Source organism: Danio rerio, chromosome 15 (assembly GCF_049306965.1).
Source record: "Danio rerio strain Tuebingen ecotype United States chromosome 15, GRCz12tu, whole genome shotgun sequence".
NCBI lineage: Eukaryota > Metazoa > Chordata > Actinopteri > Cypriniformes > Danionidae > Danio > Danio rerio.
The window spans coordinates 31169191-31192725 of NC_133190.1; the positions used below are offsets into that span (position 1 = coordinate 31169191).

Below are 23535 nucleotides of genomic sequence, written 5' to 3' on the forward strand. Positions count from 1 at the left end.
ACACATACAGACCTTTCCAAAAAATTGCCAATCATTTTCTGTAAAAGTCTGTATGTGTGAAAGGGGCTCATATCTATATTGTCATTTGTTGTCTGTTTAATATGTAATCTCTCCTTAGTTATTTTGTACAGTACTTCGGTCTTTACATCATGGTCTTGAAAGTAAAAGTTAGACATTTGACTTGACAGGACCGTTTTATGATAACAGATCTGTATCTATTGTTCCTGGGAAGCCTGTGAAATACTGCGCCAGGAGGTTCAATCCAACTTATTTTTGTGTAATATAATCAAAATTTAAAGTAGTATTTAAAGCAGTCTTAGAAAACCGAACAGGTAAATAATAAGAAGTGACACTTGAAAAGAATGACACTGAGCAGTCTTGCACTGCCGACGCACATCAGTGACTCCAGGCAAACAAGGGCACCTTTGATCCACTAGTGATTATACGTGGAAATGACAGATAAAAGAAACAAGGTACGAGGCTAAATTTGAAAGTACAAGTTTATTGTTCAAGGCCACAACTCCTACTTCAGGTATATGCTTGTTTTGTCTACATCCATTCTTAAAAAACACATAAGAATGTAACATCCTTACATGCGATCTCATCCATAAAACCCGTTTCGATACAAATGAAAGCAACGTCTCGCCACAGCCCTATAAAACACACAAACACAGTTCCCAGCAACTCCTCTGCCAGGGAAGTGTTACGGAAAACAAACCAACACCAGGTGGGCAAACAAACAAACCGGGCGAGAGGAGAATGTGTTTCACAAGCAGATAAACACTGAAGCAGATCAAGCTCAGGTACGGGTTTATCCTCAGAGAAAAAACAGAGGGAGAGCTTTGAGTTATTAATGTGCGCTCGGTGGAGGTATAGTAATAATGCCAACGAGATTGCCTTTGCCACTCAACGACAGGCATCGGCGATAACAATCGTGTTTGTGGAACATTCTGTCATCAAGTCCTGCAGGCGCTTCCCTCTGTCTAGCTCGCTCTTTTCTCTCTTTCTTCCGCTCTCGCACACAAAAATGCGTGCAAACATATAAAAGGCACACATATGCAGGTATTCACAAAACCAGGGCATGCTTTGTATTGGCTCAGCTTGGCTCACAGGTGGTTGACCATGCAAGTTGCTGAGCTTAATGTTAAATGGTTAATTATTGATGTGCACGCTTTGTCAGATCAAGCTCTTGTGATATTTACAATATGCCAGGTCTTACATCATTACGTCACTTACAGTCTGATATGCAGAGGGGTCCAAAAGCCGGAAACTATTGAATATTTTACAGGCTGCTAATTATAACACACATTGCAATATACAATAATAGTGCACTAGATTTTGCAGAACTTTTTCTTGTTTTTGTCTTTTTTTATATTCATATAATTTTTTAAATATATCTATAATATATCTATAAATATATCTATAATCAGTTTTAATCACTTCCTGCTTTGCTACAGTTCGGACGTCTTTGCCGGACTCAAATACAGCTTCAGAACAGATATGAAGTTTTGAGTAATATGGGTGAAGAATCCCCAAATGCAGTCAGACAGAGATCGCATGTTTCAGCAACTATTTTTGCATGGAACAGAGGCTCAAGGCCTAGACAGCGGCATTCTGCTCCGATCACACCTGAGATAAGAACACTAGTCGTAGGAGATTCAATAATCAAGAAATTCAGGAGCAAATCTACTATGACATACTGCTTTCCTCATGCAACAGTTTCTGATGTAAACAAAGAACTTGAGGAAATTCTGAAAAAGCACAAGACTGCAAAACGGATTATCATCCATGTGGGGAAGAATGATATTCGGAAGGAACAGTCAGAACTGCTCAAGAAAGATTTCTGTGAGCTCTTGGAAACAGTTGAAAGATTGAAGGTTCAGCCATTTATAAGTGGACCACTCCCTGCAAGAGGGACAAATATGTTTTCACGGCTTCTTAGTCTAAATGTATGGCTACAGAAAACATGTAACAAGAAAGGACTGAATTTCATCGACAACTTCAATCTCTTCTGGAACCAAAGACAACTGTTTACATCAGACGGCCTTCATCCTAACAAACTTGGTGCAAAGGTGCTAAAGGACAATATATTTTTCTCCCTCCATCATCCATCAGCTGTGTATGCCACTGAACTGAATTGCACACACACACCTAGCAAATGTCCGGATGACCACAGGACTTCAAATCAGCTCCTGAGTGGACTTGTGGCTGACGAATCACCCAAGGACAGTGATAATGCCACGCAGCCAAAACACCCAATGTTGATAGAGACACTATCAGTTGCCCTCTGCTCAACACAGGCAGACTGTGACGCATCAGAACAGCATCAAGTCTCGTCACTCAAAAATGATCCTCAGGAAAACATATTTTTGCAGACAGAATCACCAGATCCACAGCCTCTGTCACCGGACACGTTCTCATTGTCACAATGCTCACCACTCTTGGGATTTTCAAAAAAGATGGAGGAACTGGTGTATGCTGGAACTAAACTTTCACACTCCATTGCCGCAAGCCCCCAGTTATCAACCAAAAAGAGGCCTGCTCCACAACCACCTATGAGCCCACCTGGAAGAGCCCTCCGATTTTTGCCACACCACCAGGGCCCAAACAACAACGCCCCATCTTCAGCTGGTGAACACAACAGCTCTCACTGATGTGTGTCGGGGACCTGCTTAGATAACAGTGTCTTTATCAAATGTTTTCAGAACAAGCAGGAACCCAGTGTGTCTGTAGCTTTCTCTAAGCAGATATGTGTTGTGTTAAGTGACAGAAAACCAAAGACTTCTTTTGGCCGTAAAGCAAATAATTCAAATCTAGTGTCTATTAAATGTAGATCTGAGACTTCTGTAGTGAAAACGGCTAAAACTGTTAAGTTAGCGCTTTTAAACATCAGATCAATCAATAATAAGTCACTTTTAGTCAATGATTTTATTAACACAAATTGCCTTGATTTTATGCTTTTAAATGAAACTTGGCTAGATGACAGTTGTAGCGCAGCAGTTCTGAATGAAGCAGCTCCTTTAAACTTTGACTTTTTGAGTGTTTGCAGAGCTAATAGGACAGGTGGAGGCATCGCTGCCCTGTTTAAAAATGTATATGAGTGTAAACAAGTGTCATTTGGTGACTATTTGTCCTTTGAATATCTGAGTATAGCACTTAAAGGGTCTTCACGCATCTTACTGATCATTATCTACAGACCTCCAAAATATTCTTCAGCTTTTATTGATGATTTTACAGAGCTGTTATCAATAGTAACCTCTGAATTTGATTATTTTAGTATTGCTGGGGATTTTAATATTCACATTGATAATCCAGAAATCAATGCTGTAAAAGAACTGATGACTGTTTTTAACACTTTTGATCTGACTCAGCATGTTCAAGGTCCCACACACAATCGTGGACACACTCTTGATCTACTTATAACTAAGGGTTTACACATTTCATCGACTGTTGTTGAGGATGTTGCACTATCTGATCATTTCTGTATTTTCTTTGATATATTGATCACTCCAGCTATTAAAGACAGATCTGTCTCTGTCAGAAAGAGATGCATAAATGAGAACACTAGTGAGCAGTTTATGAAGGCCATATCGCTAGCACCAACTATATCTGCAGACTCTGTTGATTCTCTCCTTGATTTGTTAACTCTAAAATTAAGATTATAAATGACGTCGCTCATGTTAAAGTCAAGAAGACGACTGGCAGGCAAAAGGGATCTTGGACAAGGTCACCGAGAGTTCAAATGATGAAAAGACAGTGCAGAAAAGCTGAGCGTATGTGGAGAAAGACGAAACTAGTTCTCCATTATAATATCTATAAAGACAGTCTTCATGCTTTTAATATGGAACTAAACACTGCTAGACAGACTTTCTTTTCAAGCCTTATAAACAGCAACTTAAATAATGCTCGTACACTCTTTGCAACGATAGAGAGACTCACAAACCCCCCCAGTCAGATTCCAGGTGAACTACTCTCTGAAAGCAAATGTAATGAGTTTGCTCATTTCTTTACTGATAAGATCAATAATATTAGAAAGGCAATCAGCTCATCCAATCAGCCAAGTTGTGTCAATATCAAACAAGCTCAACCACAACTTAAGAAATCAGACATTATGTCTGATTTCATGGCAATTAATGGTAAAATCTTAGAAGAGACTGTGCAAGCTATGTACCTGCAGTCTTGACACGCTCCCCACATCATTCTTCAAAGCAGTGTTTACCTGTTTAGAAATGGATCTTCTAAAAGTGGTAAATGCTTCACTTCTTTCAGGGATTTTTCCAAACTCACTTAAAACTGCAGTTGTTAAACCCCTCTTGAAGAAGAGCAACCTGGATAACACCCTATTAAGCAATTACAGACCAATCTCAAATCTCCCTTTCATTGGCAAAGTCATTGAAAAAGTTGTTTTTAACCAGGTTAACAAGTTTTTAAACTTAAAGGGGTGTTTAGACAATTTTCAATCTGGGTTCAGAGCACATCACAGTACAGAGAGCGCTCTTATAAAGATAATCAATGATATATGCCTTAATACAGATTCAGGCAAGCTAACACTGCTGGTATTGTTGGATCTCAGTGCTGCATTTGACACTGTCGATCACAGCATACTTCTGGATAGGCTGGAAAACTGGGTTGGGCTGTCTGGCACGGTCCTCAAATGGTTTAGATCTTACCTTGAAGGTAGAGGTTACCATGTCAGTATAGGTGACCATAGGTCGAGGTGGACACCCATGACATGTGGAGTCCCACAAGGTTCGATTCTGGCACCTCTCCTGTTCAACCTTTACATGCTCCCTCTGAGCCAAATAATGAGAAAGAACCAAATCTCCTACCACAGCTATGCTGATGACACTCAGATCTACCTAGCCTTACAGCCTAATGACTACAGCCCCATTGACACCCTCTGCCAATGCATTGATGAAATTAACAATTGGATGTGCCAAAACTTTCTTCAGTTAAACAAAGAGAAAACTGAAGTCATTGCGTTTGGGAACAGAGATGAGGTTCTCAAGGTAAATGCGTACCTTGTTACTAAAGGTCAAACAACAAAAAATAAGGTCAAGAATCTTGGTGTGACTCTGGAGTCAGATCTGAGTTTCAATAGTCATGTCAAAGCAGTCAGTAAATCAGCATACTATCATCTCAAAAACATAGCAATAATCAGACGCTTTGTTTCCAGTGAAGATTTAGAGAAACTTGTTCATGCTTTTATCAGCAGCAGGGTGGATTACTGTAACGGCCTCTTCACTGGACTTCATAAAAAGTCAGTCAGACAGTTGCAGCTCATCCAGAATGCTGCAGCCAGAATTCTGACCAGAACCAGAAAATCAGAGCACATCACACCTGTCCTCAGGTCTCTACACTGGCTCCCAGTTACATTCAGAATAGATTTTAAAGTATTATTACTGGTCTATAAATCACTAAATGGCCTAGGACCTCAATACATTACAGATATGCTCACTGAATACAAACCCAACAGATCACTCAGATCTTTAGGATCATATAAACTAGAAGTTCCAAGAGTTCAGTCAAAGCAGGGTAAATCAGCTTTCAGCCACTATGCCCCCCGCTGCTGGAATCAGCTTCCAGAAATGATCAGATGGGCTCCAACATTAGGCACATTCAAATCAAGACTGAAAGCACATCTGTTTAGCTGTGCCTTTACTGAATGAGCACTGTGCTGCGTCCGACAGATTGCATTATTATGTTTTTCTGTTCTTCTTCATTCTTTTATATCACATTATACCTGTTTTTATGTTTTTTAATCAGTTTTATTATTTGTTTTTATTTATTTTTTTACTTGTTTCTTTTATTCTTGTTTATGTAAAGCACTTTAAATTGCCACTGTGTATGAAATGTGCTATATAAATAAAATTGCCTTGCCTTAATTTATTTTTAAATTAAATATTATAATTTTTTTAATATTATTTCATATATTGTTTAAATATGTCTATGTTTGGATTTTTAGTTTTAATTTAATTTTAGTCTATTTTATATATAGTTCAAACAAATATATAATTAGATTTTTAGTTTTAATTTAGCTTTAGTCTTTTATACATTGTTTAAACATGTCTAATTTAGTCTAAATTTAGCTTTAGTTTTTTTAATGTATTTTTAAAATGTTGTTTGGATTTCTTAATTTTATTTCCTATTAATCTAAATTTATTCTAAATTTATTTTTAAGTCCTTTTTAGCTGGGGTGCCAGAAATTTACTGTAAAATAACAACTATTAAGTATCAGAAATTTACCAGAATTTAAATTCAAAGGAAATATCTGTAATTTAACCTCTATTATTTTACGATAAAATTTAATGTGTCTATATTTACATTTATTAGTTCTAATTTAGTTTTAGTCTATTTTCCATATTGTTATAATAGGTCTATATTTAGATTTTTATTTTAATTTAGTTTTAGTCTTTTTATATGTTGTTTAAACATGTCTATATTTAGATTGCTTTAGTTGTAATTTATTTTTAGTCCTTTTTATATATTGCTTTAATATTGCTTGTTAATATTTTAATTTAGTTTTAGTCTGGCTTTATATATAGTTTAGATATGTCTATGTTTAGGTTTTTCATTTAAATTGGTTTTTAATCTTTTTATATATTGGTTAAATACACTGACAAAACATATTTCATGAAAATTGTTGCAAACAATTTGTGTTGAATTTTAACAAACAAATTAAAATTATTAATGTTCAACTTAATTTGTTTGTTAAAATTCAGCACAAATAAACTGTTTACAACCACTTACCTTAAAAAATGAGTAAATCCAAGGATTCGTCTTTAAATCATTTTTAGTGCATGTCTACATTTAGATTTTTAGCTTTAATTTTGTATTACATATTGCTTAAATATGTCTATATTTAAATTTTTAAATATAAAAATTTGTTTTAGTCTTTTTAAATGTCAATATTTAGATTTCTTAGTTTTAATTTAGTTCATCTATTTTATACATTGTTTATGCGTCTATATTTAGATTTTTTTGTTTTAATCCATTTTAAGCCTTTTTATATATTATTTAAATATGTCTAAGTTTTTTTTGTTTTAATTTAGTTTTTGTGTATTTTATATATTTTAAATAAGCCTATGTTTAGATTTTTCTGTTTTAATTTGATCTTAATTTTTATATATTTTGTCTATAATTGTCTTAAACAGGATTAACTTTACCTTGATTTTCTTAAATTATTTAAGTTTTCAATTGTATTTAGTTTTATATTTCATTAAATTTTTTATCATTAAAAAATTGCACCAGTTATATGCTGATCTATGTGAAAACAAAACAGCTGGATTAAGTTTGCATACGTTCTTTTGACTTAAATATGAAACTGTGATCATACTGGCAGTCTGTTTGTTGATTCTGTGAATATGTCTGCGAAAAGCTTTTATGTTTTCTGAAAGCTGATGTGTCAGAGACTTTTTTAAGAGCTGGCAACTGTCGATAAGGAACAAACACTTGCAAATCCCATAATTATAAAAAGTAACCTTGACAGTCTTCACACAATTTTACAGGTCTCTCTGCTTATGCAAAGCCTTTGTGAGATAACATTGCAATATTGTCTGGCAACCTCAAGAGTTGATACCATAAGCAGTGAAACAGCGCCCTCAACAGGCCCTTAAGAAAAGCACATTTCTGTTTGAAATCATAGTTCACCCCAAAAATAAATCCATTTAAATTTAATGTTATGTATTATTTCAGACACAAATGGTATTACAATTTAATGCAGAGTACATAACTATAAAAGGAGTGTGCTGTCAGGATCTCTATTGTTATGCATATAACAGTGTTCAGGTTTAGAAAAACAATAGTGAACAATATTGATACTTTTAACATTAGGCTGGACTATTACATTAAAAAGTGTGGCACTTCCTCTTAAAAACACTCACCTCCTCAATCATGGTGTCTATAGTTTCAGAGATCTCAGTTTTAGTAGATTCACTGGCCACCATATTTCTCAGCCGTAGACAATATTCCCTCATCTGCAACACAAGCAAATGCAAATACAGTTGAAGTCAGAATAATTAGCCCCCCCTGTTTATTTTTTCCCTCAATTTCTGTTTAATGAAGAGAAGACTTTTTCAACACATTTCTAAAAATAATAGTTTTAATAACTCATTTCTAATAACTGATTTATTTTATCTTTGCCATGATGACAGTAAATAATATTTGACTAGATATTTTTCAAGACACTTCTATACAGCTTAAAGGGACATTTAAAGGCTTAATTAGGTTAATCAAGTTAACTAGGTTTGTTCTGTAGACTTTTGAAAAATATAGCTTAAAGGGACTAATAATTTTTACCTTAAAATGGCTTTTAAAAAATTAAAAACTGCTTTTATTCTAGCCGAAATAAAAAAATAAGAGAAAAAAAAGATTTCTCCAAAATAATTTTTTTTTTTATTATAAATATTTAAATAAATTTCCTTGCTCTGTTAAACACCATATAGGAAATATTTAAAACAGAAAAATCAAAGGAGGGCTAATAATTCTGACTAACTGTATGTACACAAAAGAAAATCTAATATAGTTTAGGCATTGTAAAACATCTCCCTTTCTCACCATTTTTTAATTATCATTGTATTAACAGATAATATTATGAAACTATGAATTAGATTAAAAAGCAAAAGGTAACAAAGGCACATCCTTGGGAAGGTTTTAATTTTAGAATATTTTCTAATTAATTTATGAAAATTTAAATTTAAAGGTAATAAAAAAAATCTAAATGAATCTAAGCAAAAATAAATTTATCAACAAAATATATTAAAAATAAAAGTGACAAAAATGAAAACGAAAGTGAAAGCAAATTCAAAACAATATGCTAGGATTCATCTACTGCTGCACATTATTGTTATTTTGGGAACTAACCAAAAGAGTACAACAATGAATGAACCTGAATTAAAAAATAAAGTTAAACAGAAACAAAATTAAAGGTAAAAAATAAAATCATAATGAAAAATAGCCTACAAAAGTTGCAGAAAATAAAACTGAAATAAAAGCTTACAAATGAAAAATGAAATAATTAATTAAAAATAAAATATTTTTAAATGTACATAAACGCAACTAAAAGAACAATGGGTGCCTTTAAATCAAATGTCCAGCAGATTTTAGCTCCAACTTGCCTCAACACACCTGCAAGGATGTTTCTAGAAAGCCTAGTAAGAGCTTGATTAGCTATCCAGGGTGTGTCTGATTAGGGCTGGAACTAAACTTTGCAGGACACCGGCCCTCCAGGACCGAGTTTGGGCAAATAGTTCAATCACATTCTCTTATTTTAGTTCTTCTTAAAAACTTCATGCAAGCCAATATTGGCACTTTTATCATTAATCAAAATGTTTGGTCTGAATTTATTGTGCAACATTACCTTCAGTATAATGGCACCCAGAACTAAAAACAACATGGGAAACCGGAATAAACTAAACAAAAATATTACATAAATTTTAAAGAAACAAATTCAAGTTGTCAGAACTAAATGAAAAAGTACTAAGGTCCAATCCCATTTCTATTTTTGTACCCCTACCTTTTGAAACAGAGTGTAAAGGAGAAGGGCTTTAAAATTGACCCCTAAGAAACGGGACACCACAACAACACCTGCACACGTCATCATATGTTATCGCAATCTCATGCTTCATATGAGAACAACAACGGCGACTGCTATAGTTATTCCAGTTGTGTTAAGTTTTGGTATTTATCTTCAGAAAATCACTGAAGGCAACTATATCATGTTGTCATAACGATAAAATGTATTAAAACTGTATTGTGCATTTACACTTTAGCCATATTCATCTACATAAACACAAAAAACAACATTAACATTACAGCAGACACTGTAAAAAGGTCATTCTCAGCCACTAGACTTTTGTGACAGGGAATTCAAGTGTCACTGAGTGTCAGAATGTTGTGGGACTGCTGTTAATATAATAATTACTGTGAGTTATTATTAGGGATTACAGATAGCAAAATTATGTGGTTTTTATTTTAGCGCTTTTTTAAAAAGCATGACGCTAAAACAAGCGGGCTGTTATGGATGTATTAAAACATATGCGTGTTTGTTATAAAAATTTGTAATAATGACAAAAAAACTTATTTGGGCATCTCCTTGCTTCCGTATGCATCCATGCTGCCGTTGTAGAAGGTGTATTTTGGGAAATTTGCTTCCCCCTTGGTTTCGAGTGTGGTCTTGAAAAATCTGTGTTTTGAGGGTTAATTAGCCCTTACCCTTAGCCCTACGCCTTCAAGATAAAGAGAATTGGGACACCCAAAAAAAAAAAATATTGTTATAAAATAAAGTCAAAAAGTTACCAAAAGTTCAAGTAACAACAGAAAAATGAAAGGCAATTTTAAATATTAGAATTGCGTATAAATAGAACAAAAAGAACACTGGTTCCCTTTAAATGCTCTTTTCATGCACGTTCCCTCACATTTGTTTTAGCTCTTCATCAAATGTCATGCAGCCCAAAACTGCAGTCTTCCTCATTTATCTAAAAGACAAGGGAAGTGACCGCAGTGACCCTCTCCTCTGCTCATCCGCTGAGTCACAGAGCGCTTCAGTGAAGGAGTCACCAGCTCATACACAGCCACTAAATCCTCATTCGGTAAATGTCAACATGAAAGCCTGAAGGGATTCAGCTCTGCGGACTGAGAGCTACTTTCAAGCTTCTCCAAGCTCCAAACCCACCTTGTGATTGAGGATATCGTTCATTCTGCGGGAAGCCTCTGAGCTGTGAGACTCGGGGAAGCACTTCTTAGGGACCACACCGTATTTTTCTGAAAAGCACAGGAGTTTAGATGCAACTTTAAAGCAAAGCAGCACAAAGTCATAATATTAAAGCAATTCTGCTCTGAGGTGAACGACTCTTTTCAGAGTTAAAAAATTCGAGTTTAGGGTTCCACTTAGGGCTGCACAATATATTGTTTCAGCATCAATATCGCAATGTGCACATCCACAATAGTCACGTCGCAGAATATGCAATGTTGAGTCTGATTCATAGTTGATCAGGAGCTGATGTGATATGTAAAGTCGCTGAAAAGTTTAACCATAACAGAGTGAGTTTATCATTTGCATGTGTTTTAAGGCCTGTGACTGAGCATTTTAAGAGAGTTTAAAACATTTTGGTAATGAAAATGTAACAGATTAATTGTATTTAACGCTTTATGAAAAAAAAACATACTTAAGGTTATTGCACACTGAATCCAAAATGTTTGTCAGTAAATCTTGCACGTTAAAATATATATATTCAACCTCACGTTGTGTGAATTGTATTGACACACTGCCTCCGAAACTTTTGTCCGTCATAAAAAATCTGAACTGGGTTATTTTTTTTCCCTCTTTTTGCATATGAAAAAGCGCTTTGAGAGGAGTTTTGACAGTTCAAAGCCACCGTACAAGCATAAAGCTAAATACAGAATGCCGTCATTTAAGCTACAGATAACTTTATGACAAAAACAGTGCATGAAACAAAGACAGAACGTGGTGGACAGTTAAGAACTGGATTCAGTGACTGGCACACCTCTGGTTTGTGTGTGTGCGTGTCCAGACATTTGACGCACTGCTCATAGATATATAGAAAGCATGGTCTGCTTTTGACATGTCAACACAGCCACCATCTATTATAATGTCTATAGGTACTGCCAGTCTCTGTTCAGAATTTGTTCATGTACGTGAATGTGTGAAGTATGACAATTAACATGTTAAAATTCCACTTATTTCCTGAAATAAAACTTGCATTTGGGGATAATCGTAGCGCAGGTCTTTGAAAAAAAGGAGCACTCTTCTTCCTCTCTATGTAGGCTAGTATTAAATGAACACAATATGTTGCCCATTAATCTTTCTTTTTCTACTTTGGAAAAGAGAGAATAACAAACTCTTAACAGAACTTAAGCTGACCCCGAAATGTTCAGCATTTTTTCATTATGGATTAATTAATACACATCAGACTCAGTGTGCAAGGTTGGTTTACTTGCCGAATTTTTTCGCATATGAATACGAACAAAACGTATACAAAAAGTTTGCACTTCAGTGTACAAAGACCTTTAGATTTATGTCTTGTTTTGTCCAAATATCCATAAAAAATATTATTTTACTTTATAATATATTAAATTATTATTGTTTTTAGGAAAAACTCTTAATTTTAACTTATTTCTTTTAAAGGTAAAACTAAAACAATATCTTTACTTCATCCAAGGATTTTTAGATACTTGGACTAGAAACCATCAGATAGAACTATTCAAACCATCTAGTGAAACTGTATTCATATCGCAATACTCATCGCCAAAAATATATAATAATCGCAAAATCAGATTTTTCCAATATCAAGCAGCTCTCATTCCACTTTATATTAAGTGGTCTTAACTACTATGTACTTACATCGAAATATAAATACGATGTATGTAGTGTGTGTATAATTGTATTGCAGGGGCTCTTAAGGTAGGATACAGGTAGGGTTAGGTACAGGTTTGGTGTTATGGGTAGGTTTAATAGTGGTTTAAGGAATAAGAGATGGTCAGCAGTGTAAATAATGATGTAATTACATGCAGGTATTTAATCAAGCACAAACACAATATATAAACATGTATTTACACAATAAGCACACATGAACAAATGATTAATTTCAGTGTAAGTACATTTAAGTTAAGGCCACTTAATATAAAGTGAGCGTAGATTAATGCAAACGAGCTGAACTTACCAATAAGGTTGACCAGCATATCCCACTGTCCACCGTCATTGGTAGGATTTGATAGCAAGAACTGAACCAATCTGCCATCTACTGGCTCTTTCCTCTGGGCCGTTTCCACACAGGCATGGAGAAAAAAATAGCACCTCTCCACCTGATATAAGACACAAAAACTGATGTGTGTTTGTGCTAACAGTGGGACACAAACATCCAGGGAACACAATACATATGACACAAAAAGAGGATTTCATTTACGAATAATAAGAGCAAATGATACACAGTAAATACAACACAGTATGTTAGCTATAATAAACCTCAGGGCCTGGTGCAGAAGACAATTTATTCTGAAATGAAAGAGAACTTACTCTATAATGAATGGTAGTAGTGCTGATTTACCTTATCCCAGAAAAATAGATAAGACTGACTGAATTCAAATTCTTCAATGTTAAACTTCTTCATAAATGGAAGACGCATGACATTGAGGCATGAGAAGATCCAACATCTGCCTGATGAAGAAAAAAAAATAACAAACAGAGAAAATGAGCTAAGGTCAGACATGACAAGAGAGAAATTTAATTTAAACAATGTTATTCTTCAGGGCTCAAGAAAAAAAAATGACAGCTGATGGTCCAGGGTCAGCATGAAAACCCATTTTCAGCATGAAAAACACTCGGACCACTGCTGTGACATCACAAATGGTTATTGTTTGTACATTTTAAGTTTAGCCAATATGAACATTAAAGAGATTTTCAACTGTTCATTTTCAACCATGGCAATTTAATTATGTTGGAAAATACCATTAAAAACACTTTGTATGTCTGACATCAATGTAAACACATGAGAAACTAAATTGGCATCAATATGTTGAATGTGCATTATGTGTTAAAGTGACCAGCTCAATTATCAGCTGGTGATCGTGTTAAAAGTAAATTCATAAAAAGGCATTGCTCTTAGCACAGTAACTTTGTGGCTTTAACAAGATTTCATCTTTATTTGACTTACATGATAAGGACCATGCCATTTTGTACTATTTTATTTATCTAAACAGAAAATGGCTGTTCATTTTCTTAGTTTTATTCCATGTATTTGTGCTACTGCTTGTAGTTACATTATTTGCTATTGTTTGTTTGTTTATTAGTTGTTGTTATAATACAGACTCTTCACCTGTCTAGTAGTTCTGCTGAGGTACGAAAATTGGAAATAAGAACTGTAAAAAATCTTCATGATAAGCTTATTGATAAGAACACAAGATAACAAGGGTCAAAAGTGACTAAAACTCATTTTTTATTACTTTTTAAAAGATTGTTGTTTCAGTCATATGGACCTTGCTCCACAGAGTGTGTTGACACATTTATGTAATATTTAAATAGAAGAAATTAATCAAAAACTAAGGTAACGGGTTTTAATAATAAACTAATCTTTTTTTAAAAACAGTATGCTCACCAAGACTCTTAATAAAAATAGAGTAACAATACACTGATAATTACATATAAATAACTAAAATATTACGTTTTTTTTTAAGTGTTCAATTTAAAAGCGTTTTAAAATCTATTTTTTTCTGTAAAGCAAAACTGAATTGTCTGCATCAATCAACAATTTTACATTATCATTAATATCATCAATGTTGAAAACCTTTGACATTTTTGGTACTCCATGATACATTTTGATGAATAGAAAGTTTTTAAATGTTAATCGAAAATACTTGTCACTACATTTTGTGTTTCTTTACACTGCTTAAAAAAAAATAAATAAATAAATTATATATATATATATATATATATATATATATATATATATATATATATATATATATATATATATATATATATATACACACACTGCTGCTTGGAGATATCTAAGGCAGGGGTTCCCAAAATTTTCAGCCTGCAACCCACAAAAAAATGCTAGTGACTCGCATAAAATAAAAATCTAAAGGCTGATAACTTTTAATTTGTATTTTGTTGTTTTTTTTATGTAACTATTAACTAAATTGTTTTTTCTTCTGTAAGTTATGGATAAAAGTTTAATTAATTTTAATTTTTGGAAATCACGAAGTGTCCCTCCCCCCCTCCTTTTTTTTTGCAAACCACAGGTCTAAGTGACTCTAAATTCAGCACTGTTTTGACTCACAATTAATCCTATTTTTCATTTGCTGTTGGAGCAAACATGAGTTCAAAACTAATACAAATGTATACGGCATTTATTTACTATGGAAAAGTTACTTTCATTTACTCCAATTACATCCTGCTTTAGTTTACTTCCTTCTTCCATGTCTGGCTTATGTAACATATCTTTTGTGTGTTTAATATTCTCAAAATTACTGTTGCTGATTTGGGATCAGCAGTATAACAAGCCTCCAAACTACTAATATGACATTAAAACCTCATTTTAGTGCAAGTACCTGAGTTTTTCTGGTTGGTGACAGGTTTGCCCTCTGTGGGAATGCTGTGCTGGAAGATGTGTACTGTGTCCTGGACCGTCTGCCGGTGTAAACACACCTCTAATGGGTCGATGCAAGTTGAGACATTCTGGGCAAGCAGATATCGGGGTTCCGAGCGGAAGCGCTTGACAAAAGCTGAAGCTTTCTCCTGACTCAGGCCTGGGACACAAACAAAAGCACAAACACAAAACAACAGCTCACAATTTAGAGATCTGAATGGACAGTGATTGAATGTTCAGTTATATGGGCTCTTTAAATGTTTATTATACACAAACATGAATGAAAGAGATGTAGAAAATGAAAGAAAAGCTCATCTGTATGCTTTCATCTTCTCTGCTGGAGCCAAAAGAGGTTGAGACAGTATGACAGATTGACAGCCAGCCCTTAGATTGAACCCCATTCATTGTTACAGCAGTTTCCCGGCGTTCAGCTTATTTTTCACTTCACAAACCTTTACATGTCAAATAATTACACACAAGTACTCGTTTCAAAGTGTTCTTCAATGTATGAACTTGAACATAAGCGACCATGAGTTAAAAGTCGCCCTTACACCTTTGCTTAGTCACTTTCAGCTGTACTAGTAAACAGCTCGAGCTAGTCAACGTTAGCCACACAATGCTAATATATTCACAACATTGGTGAAGCTGGGAGCCCTCAGCCCGCATCTACGAGCCGTGACAGACAATATTGACAGATACGCACCAGTCTCCATGTTTGCAGGTGAGAAGAGGAGGTGTTCGAGTCCGATTTGTAGGTCTTTGTTTATTTCATTCGCCGACAGCCAGTCAGTCCGTACGGAATTCCGGAAACAGGAAACCCAGAGAAATCGCGTGTCTTTCTGTCGAGGTTGCCATATCTGGAAAAACCCCTCCTGTTTCAGGGTCAATGTTTACAAATAGGGTGCAGAGTTAGATGGAAGTACTTTGCATGAACTTTTTCAAAATAAATAAATTTAACAAAAAATACGAATTCTATAAAAGCAAACGGCAAACAGAGATAAAAACATAATAAATAATATTTACAGATAATAAATAGCTGTACTGGTATATAACAGTAAATTATAAAAAGGCTGTATAAATAAAACTACTCTAATCAAAATGTGTTTACAGTTCATCTTTAAAAAGCTGTTTCCTTGCTATACATTTCTTATTCCAATAAAAAAAGGAAAATTAACAACAACGCTAATATGGCAAAGCAAAACGTGAATCTGTTAGAAGTATTGCAGAATGATCCTGCATTCAGGCTATGAAAGAAAAAATAAAATAAAATGTATGTTTTTACATTTACAGAGCTCAGCAAAATTGAGTACAGCCCATTTTGAAAATGAATATTTTTATCAATTTCTCAGTGAATATAGGCAACACATTTTGGTGCATTTAAACAAAACAGATTTATCAAACAGATATATTTATTAAAATAATATTTTAGTCACCAAACATATTTAGAAATTGAAAGATATTACAATTAAATTCAACCAAAGTAATACAAAAAGTTACAACCTACAAAATTTCAACTAAATTTTTAGTTTTATTTTATTTATTTATTTTTTTTTGCTTCTCGAGGAGCTCCAGACATTTCAGGACACATCACTAGCAATGCTGGAAACACGAAATGCAGGAAATACCAACATAGTCACCTGAACAACGGTTTTATTCCATTTTCTCGAAGCAGAGTCCCTGACCCACCCACTGTGCATTATTAAGACATTTGCAGACAACTTATCCCAAATACTGCAAGGTGTACCCAAAACAAATAACCTACTGATGTTTTGCTTTTATATTTTACATTAGGCTATTGTTGTGCATAAACATCTAGATATAGGCTAGTAATAAACATACAATTTGTTTGAAATCAACATTTTTTTTGTCATACCTACTGTAAACTTATATGAGGGATAATATCAATAAATGTGGAGGGGGCCTTACAATATTTTCTAGAGGAAAAAGGGTCTCAGGCAAAAAAAGGTTGGGAACCACTGATCTAATGTATATATTCATTATATACAATTTATATATGTGAACACATATACATACATACATACATACATACATACATACATACATACATACATATACATATACATATATATATATATATATATATATATATATATATATATATATATATATATATATATATGTATACATACATACATATACATACATACATACATACATATTATATTAGGTTAGTGCATAGACATATAGTTAAAGGTTAGTGCATAGACATATAGTTCGATTCCCGGCTTGAGGTACTTTGCTGATCCTTCCCCTATCTCTGCCCCCCACACTTTCCTGTCTGTAAAATCTCCACTGTCCTATTAATAAAGGTGAAAACCCCTGACAAAAATATTATAAACAAAACATTGAGTTAAAGGACTTGAAACGTTAATCTTTTTTTTTTATTATTGGAACATGCTCAAATAATATGTAACATAAAAGTAAACATTGTTATGATTTACTGAACATAAATTCAAAATTATAGTGTCTCTTAACAAAGACAAAACAGAACATTTGTGCATCTCAGAGCAACTTTGGTAGATCGTAAAGATGTCCTGGTTTAATGATTTGAAAATCTGTTCCAGTTATCATGTTGGTAATGTTAACTCAGAATGGACTTCAACCTTGTTGCCTTGGTTTTACTAAAACAAGATTGACTTTATCCTTAAGTGGCACACACACCCTTATTTCAGTTCCCACATCATGTCCAAAGATACATTTTAAGTTTGAATGGCTATTGGGCAAGATCATAAAACAAAACAGACCCCTGTAGTCATACCAGAATAACAGAAACACTTAGAGTCTGGTGATCTGGTTGAATATTTTACCAGAATGTAAAAATTATTGTTTTTTTATACTGTAAAACCCAACAGTCATCTTTATCCAACAAAATGAGTGTAGTTAACTCAAAATGTACTGAAAGTTAATTCTACTCATTTGAAAAGAGTTTTGAACTCAGTGTTAAAGGTAATGAGTTAATTGAAAATCTCATTACTTTAACTTAAGTAATGGAGTAAGTTCACAGTACTCATAAATATTAGTTTAACTCAAATGTTTTGTAGCAATCGTTTTCCTTGAATGGTTTGAGTTGCCTTAACTTATTGGTTTCACAGTACTCAGTTGGTTTGAGTTCTCTTCATTTATTGGGTTTTACTGTGCTCAAATTGCGTCGTTTACTCAAATGGATTAAGTTGACAGTACTGATTAGGATTAGTTTTTGAACTTTAAATGGTTTGTTGCAATCGATTTCCTCAAATGTTTATAGTGTAGTAATGTTTATAAAAACTACATATCCTTCAGCTTAGTCCTTTATTTTTCAGGGGTCGCCACAGCAAAATGAACCCTGTCATACGTTTTACCTGGCGAATGCCCTTTCAGCTGCAACCCAACCCTGGGAAACATCCATACACTTTCTCATTCACACATGATTAATCACTACGCCCAAAGAAATTTTCCTGCAGCATGTCTTGGGTTCAAATTCCATCAAAAACCCTTAAAAATCCCAACTCTCCTGAATGAAAAGGGTCCTTATAACACAGAACACAGCATCAGCCAATAAATCAGGTGAAATCAGGCACAATTCCCCAAGTTCTTTTTCTGCTTTTTCTTTTCAAATATTGTATAGACCTTCTGCTCCAGTTACTCAAACTGTACAGTTTTAAACATTCTAAGCATCTAATGCAGTGGTGTAAAGTAAGAAATTACAAGTACTCAGATTACTGTAATTGAGTAGTTTTTCTCAGGAATTGTAATTTACTAAATAGTTTTTAAAATGTGTACTTTTACTTTCCTTGAGTACATTTTTAGTGCTGTATTGATTCTTTTACTCCACTACTTTCCTTCAGCCTGCAGTCACTGTTTTTGTATGTTGTATATATTTTGTCACTATCATTGGGGATTGGCTGAGTTAAAAAATCAGTCCTGCAATTCCTGGCCAATTAAATCTCATATAGAAAGCAAATCGCTCCATACTGAACAACTTGAAGACATGTGAGCTTTATAAATGCAATGAACTGCTTGGAAGCATTACAAGTGTCCAAGAAGATGTCCAAAATCTTGACATGCAATGACCTAGAGACTGTTTAGATTGCATGATGAGAAGATGACGAATGTTTACTGTATGATGACTGAAATCCCCAAATAGTCTTAAACAATAAATAAATGCACTACAGAATGATAGGTTTTCACACACACGCACACATTGCATGTACATGTTTAAATATTTCACAGCATAATACTCACTACCCTCCCCCCCTTACCCCCATTCGCTCTCACTCTCTGTGTGTGAGAGAGAGAAAGACAGAGAGAGGGAGAAATCTTCCCTCTGCTGCCATCTGGCGGCTGTACATTTTACTGTCACATGGAAAATACAAAAACAATGTACCGTTTACGGTCTACGGTTTTGCCACCAGACGACAGTAAACTTGCATGACCTCCAGAGCTGGCCTTTTGTAAATACAATATTTCTTAACCGCCTTTCCAATATCATTTTCATTCTCAAAAGCTTTTTGGCAGTGTAGATCCTGCAATCGATAAACTATTTATCTTATATGAAAAACACACATGACCAACATTCCAACATTGTTGTTATGCTGTACTGTGTGTAGATGCATCAAAAATGAATATATCCACAAAATAAATTGTTAAATATGTATTTTGAGTGTGTTGTAGTAATATTGTGACCTCGTTTTGAGGGAACACCAGTTCTACTCTGCTCGTTTACTGCTTTCATAATTCATCCACAAGATGGAGACTCTTGTTTACGTCTTTTACTGCTTGAAGCAGATTTTTGGTCCTGTTGTTGTGACGTTTTAATGCTATAGTATACGCCAGTAAAATATCCATCTTACATAGCCTACAAAGAAACTAAAACATTGTGTATGCATGATAAGAGAAGTAAAAACAAGTTGTGTGACATTATAATAAAAAATCTATATAATTACCATTTAAAATCTAAAAATTTACTGATTTCATAACTCATCCGCAAGATGGAGACACTTCTTTATGTCTTTCATTGCGTGTAGCAGATTTTGGCCTTGTTGTTCTTTTAATGCAATAGAATGCGCCAGAGAAATATCCATCTTACATACAAAGAAATAAAAAATTGTTTATGTATGATAAGTGAAGTAAACACAAGTTGTACAGTGATATTATGAATCAAAAATCTATTTTATTACCATTCAAAATCTAACAATTTATTTCATACACAAGAAGGAGACTCTTCTTTATGTCCTTTCATCGCTTATAGCAGATTTTGGCCATGTTGTTCTGATGTTTTGAACCAGAGAAATATTCAGAGAAATATGAATCAAAAATATATTTAATTTTCATTTAATATCTAAACCATGAAGCATTTCTGCTTCAACTTTCCACTAATCTGACCAACAAATAATCCCATCTATTATTCCAGCTCGAGCAGATATTAACAACATGCATAGAGTAACTCGGTATTCTCATTGGATTTATTAGTAGTTGTTTATTTGTAAAAACAACTTGATAATGATCCCAAAAAAGCCGTTCGTGCCAGATGAATTATCGAATACCCCTGTCTCCTTTTAAACCTGCATAGTGCCATGTTGTTGCTCATAAATAAATGTGGAATTTCATGCCAGATGTTGCTCAGTCCGGCCAATTCTCAAGTTTTTTTTTTCCTGTGTCGGCTGCAGAAACAATAGTGTGGGTGCTCTTATGGAGAAAGGGGGCAGATGGGGTCCCCTCTTCAAACAATGTGTCCCGCGTGGGGGAGGGTGTCGTGCATTGAAAGTCATCCTCCACGAGATATCAGCCTTTCACCAGTGTGACAGAGGGGGGAAAAACTGCACGGGTTTATGGGAAAGCTCATAAACCCATATTGCAGGAATGGAGAGCTTTAGCCACCGCCATCTGTCAGAAATTAACATTCGCGTGCAATACATTGCTGGTAAACAAAACGTGATTTTTGTTGTGCATCGTTTGGTGATATGTAAATGTGGATTTTGTGTAGTCGAAGAAGTCTGTTATTTAATTTTCAGATGGAGTGGATTTATGTGGTGCAAATTGGTGCACATATTGGTCAAATTTATTTAGTTTATAAATATGGGTCAATGAGGAGATGTCCCACTTTGGAGTCGACATCAGATTAAATGAACAAAAGTGAGTTCATATGCATAGAAAGCATATAAAAGGCAAGTATACACATTTGATAAAGAGTATTTTAATGCTTTAGATAACTTATGAAAATTATTAAATATTGTAACACTTAAAAAATGATATCTGCAAAATTGTTGCAAACAATTTGTTTAAGTTAAACAAGTTCGTTCAGCTTAATTTGTTTAAATTCAGCTAAAATAAATTGTTTACAACCACTTAACTTAAGAAAATTTTGTAAATCCAAGAAATCTTCTTTGAATATTTTTTCAGTGCATATGAATGAATGTAAAAATAATAAATAGCATGCCTATTCAGATCTGTACTTAATAAAAATACAAAAAAACATGATAAATGTGTATTTTATAACACATTTTAATCTGTTTTTTTTCTGTTTAAGGTTTTTATTTTCTTGTTTTTTTATTCTTGTTTATGTAAAGCACTTTGAATTACCATTGTGTACAAAATCTGCTACATAAATAAACTTGCCTTGCCTATTTTGAGGGATTTAAAAATTTAAAATGACAATTAAATAGTATTTTGGAGCTGCAAACAATTATAAGAATATATAATATTAAGAATCATAAATTTATTCTTGTTCTTTTAATTTTTGTCCCCCCCCCCCCCCCCCCCCCAGTTTCATATTATGATTGTAAATGCTATTTATGCATGCCTTTTATTTAAATTTTTTAATGAACCTTCCATAAATATTTTGATCAATGTTAGATGGGTGGGGTTTTGAGTTCCTTTATGTAGCAAGCTAGATTCACTTTGAGTACTTCCAAAAGAATTTTGATGTATGGTCCATTTCTTTTTTGCATAATAGACATCTAAACATGGTTGTCTTGGCTAAAACAAGGCTAAATTTGGGCTGTCAGTGAAAATCTAATCAACTATCTGAGACTAAAGCCTTGTTTTAGCCAAGCTGTCTATGTATAGATGTCTATTAGACCTCTATTAAACACAAAAATATTTGCTGTTTGTTCAAGCTTCTTATATAAAATGAGCTGAAATAACACAATTTCTCATTTTGGGGGGGATAACTCAATTGTTTTGTGTTCAATCCACCTAAATTTGTAAAAAAAATAACAAGTGAAATGACAGCAATCATTTTTTTGTTTTTAAAAGATGTCTAATAGACAGCTAAACATAGTCATCTTGGCTAAAACAAGGCTAAATTTGGGCTGTCAGTGAAAATTTAATAGACGTCTAAGAATAGGCCAAAACTAGACTAGTCATCAAATAAACAGAAATGAATGACTACACATATAAAGTCTGTCTAATCTGTCTATTTGACCCCTAGTCTAGATTTGAGCTATCGATGTCTATTAGATTTTTACTGACAGTCCAAGTTTAGCCTTGTTTTAGCTAAGTTGTCTAAGTTTAGATATCTATTAGACGTTGATTAAACACAAAATTGATTGCTGGGAGGTTTCAACACTGGAACCCAGCTTTTATACAGAGAGAGAAAGAGAGAGATAAATCATGCAGCTCTGTATGAGAATCCTTTAAGTTTACTCAATCACATTAGCTTCTTTAATGCAACGCATTATACTACATATGCACCCATACAACACAATGCATATGCTTGAACTAACTGCAGATTCATGGCATCATTGATCATAATTCTCACATTTCTGAAGCTTTAGTTGTTTAAATCAAACAATTGGCCCGTTTGATTTAATGAGTAATGAGCTTTTCTAGAATGTGACTGGAAGTATAAACAAAGCAACTGACTTTGATTGTTTCGCATTGATTGCATTTTATGGATGGCCAGACTCAAAGGAGCACAAGTGTTTTATAGTCATTTATTTTGCTCAGTTTTCCTCCCGGTAAATAGGAGCCAAATGTCTCAGTATCGGTTTGTCTCATACTTCAAACTCACACTGAGCATAGGCTTATGTATTTGAGATGGCACTGGCGCACTGCTGGGTTTTTCCACAGAAATGTGAAATTGCGTGAGGTGGCTCTTTGTGTGCATGCAGCAGACAGAGCAGCATCACCTTGATGTGAATCTGGTGGAAGAGAAGGGCTTTCCTCCGGCCTTCTGTTGACACAGAAGAAGCGTATGTGTGTGTGAGTCAAGGACAGTGTCTTACTGGGCACTGCAGGACACTAAAGTTGAAAAAATGTTTACCTCTTTGTAAATTGTTTACATTTTTTAAAGAGATTATGATATTTTTATTATTTTTAAATATAAAGTAAAATAAATGTATATAAATGTACATTTCAACATGATAAATAAATACATATACATATATTCTATTTTACTTTTACATATGTAATTATATAATAATTATTA

The 23535-nt window shown here is 33.9% G+C and overlaps 1 protein-coding gene across 9 annotated transcripts in view; it reads right to left on the reverse strand.

Annotated features, from left to right (window-relative positions):
- The window catches only part of blmh (bleomycin hydrolase), a 60084-nt gene extending 44166 nt beyond the window's left edge, over positions 1-15918 (reverse strand). For 7 of the 9 annotated variants that reach the window (XR_012390388.1, XR_012390387.1, XR_012390392.1 and 4 more), the window contains exons 1-6: positions 15811-15918; positions 15070-15267; positions 13065-13174; positions 12681-12822; positions 10673-10761; positions 7884-7976 (exon numbers count right to left, since the gene is read on the reverse strand). Coding sequence is in view for 3 of the 9 variants with exons in the window: in XM_073922790.1 (XP_073778891.1) it covers positions 7884-7976; positions 10673-10761; positions 12681-12822; positions 13065-13174; positions 15070-15267; positions 15811-15820 (642 nt within the window). In the remaining 6 variants the exon portion in view is untranslated. 9 annotated transcript variants of the gene reach the window in all.
- Between the last annotated feature and the right edge of the window lie 7617 nt (positions 15919-23535).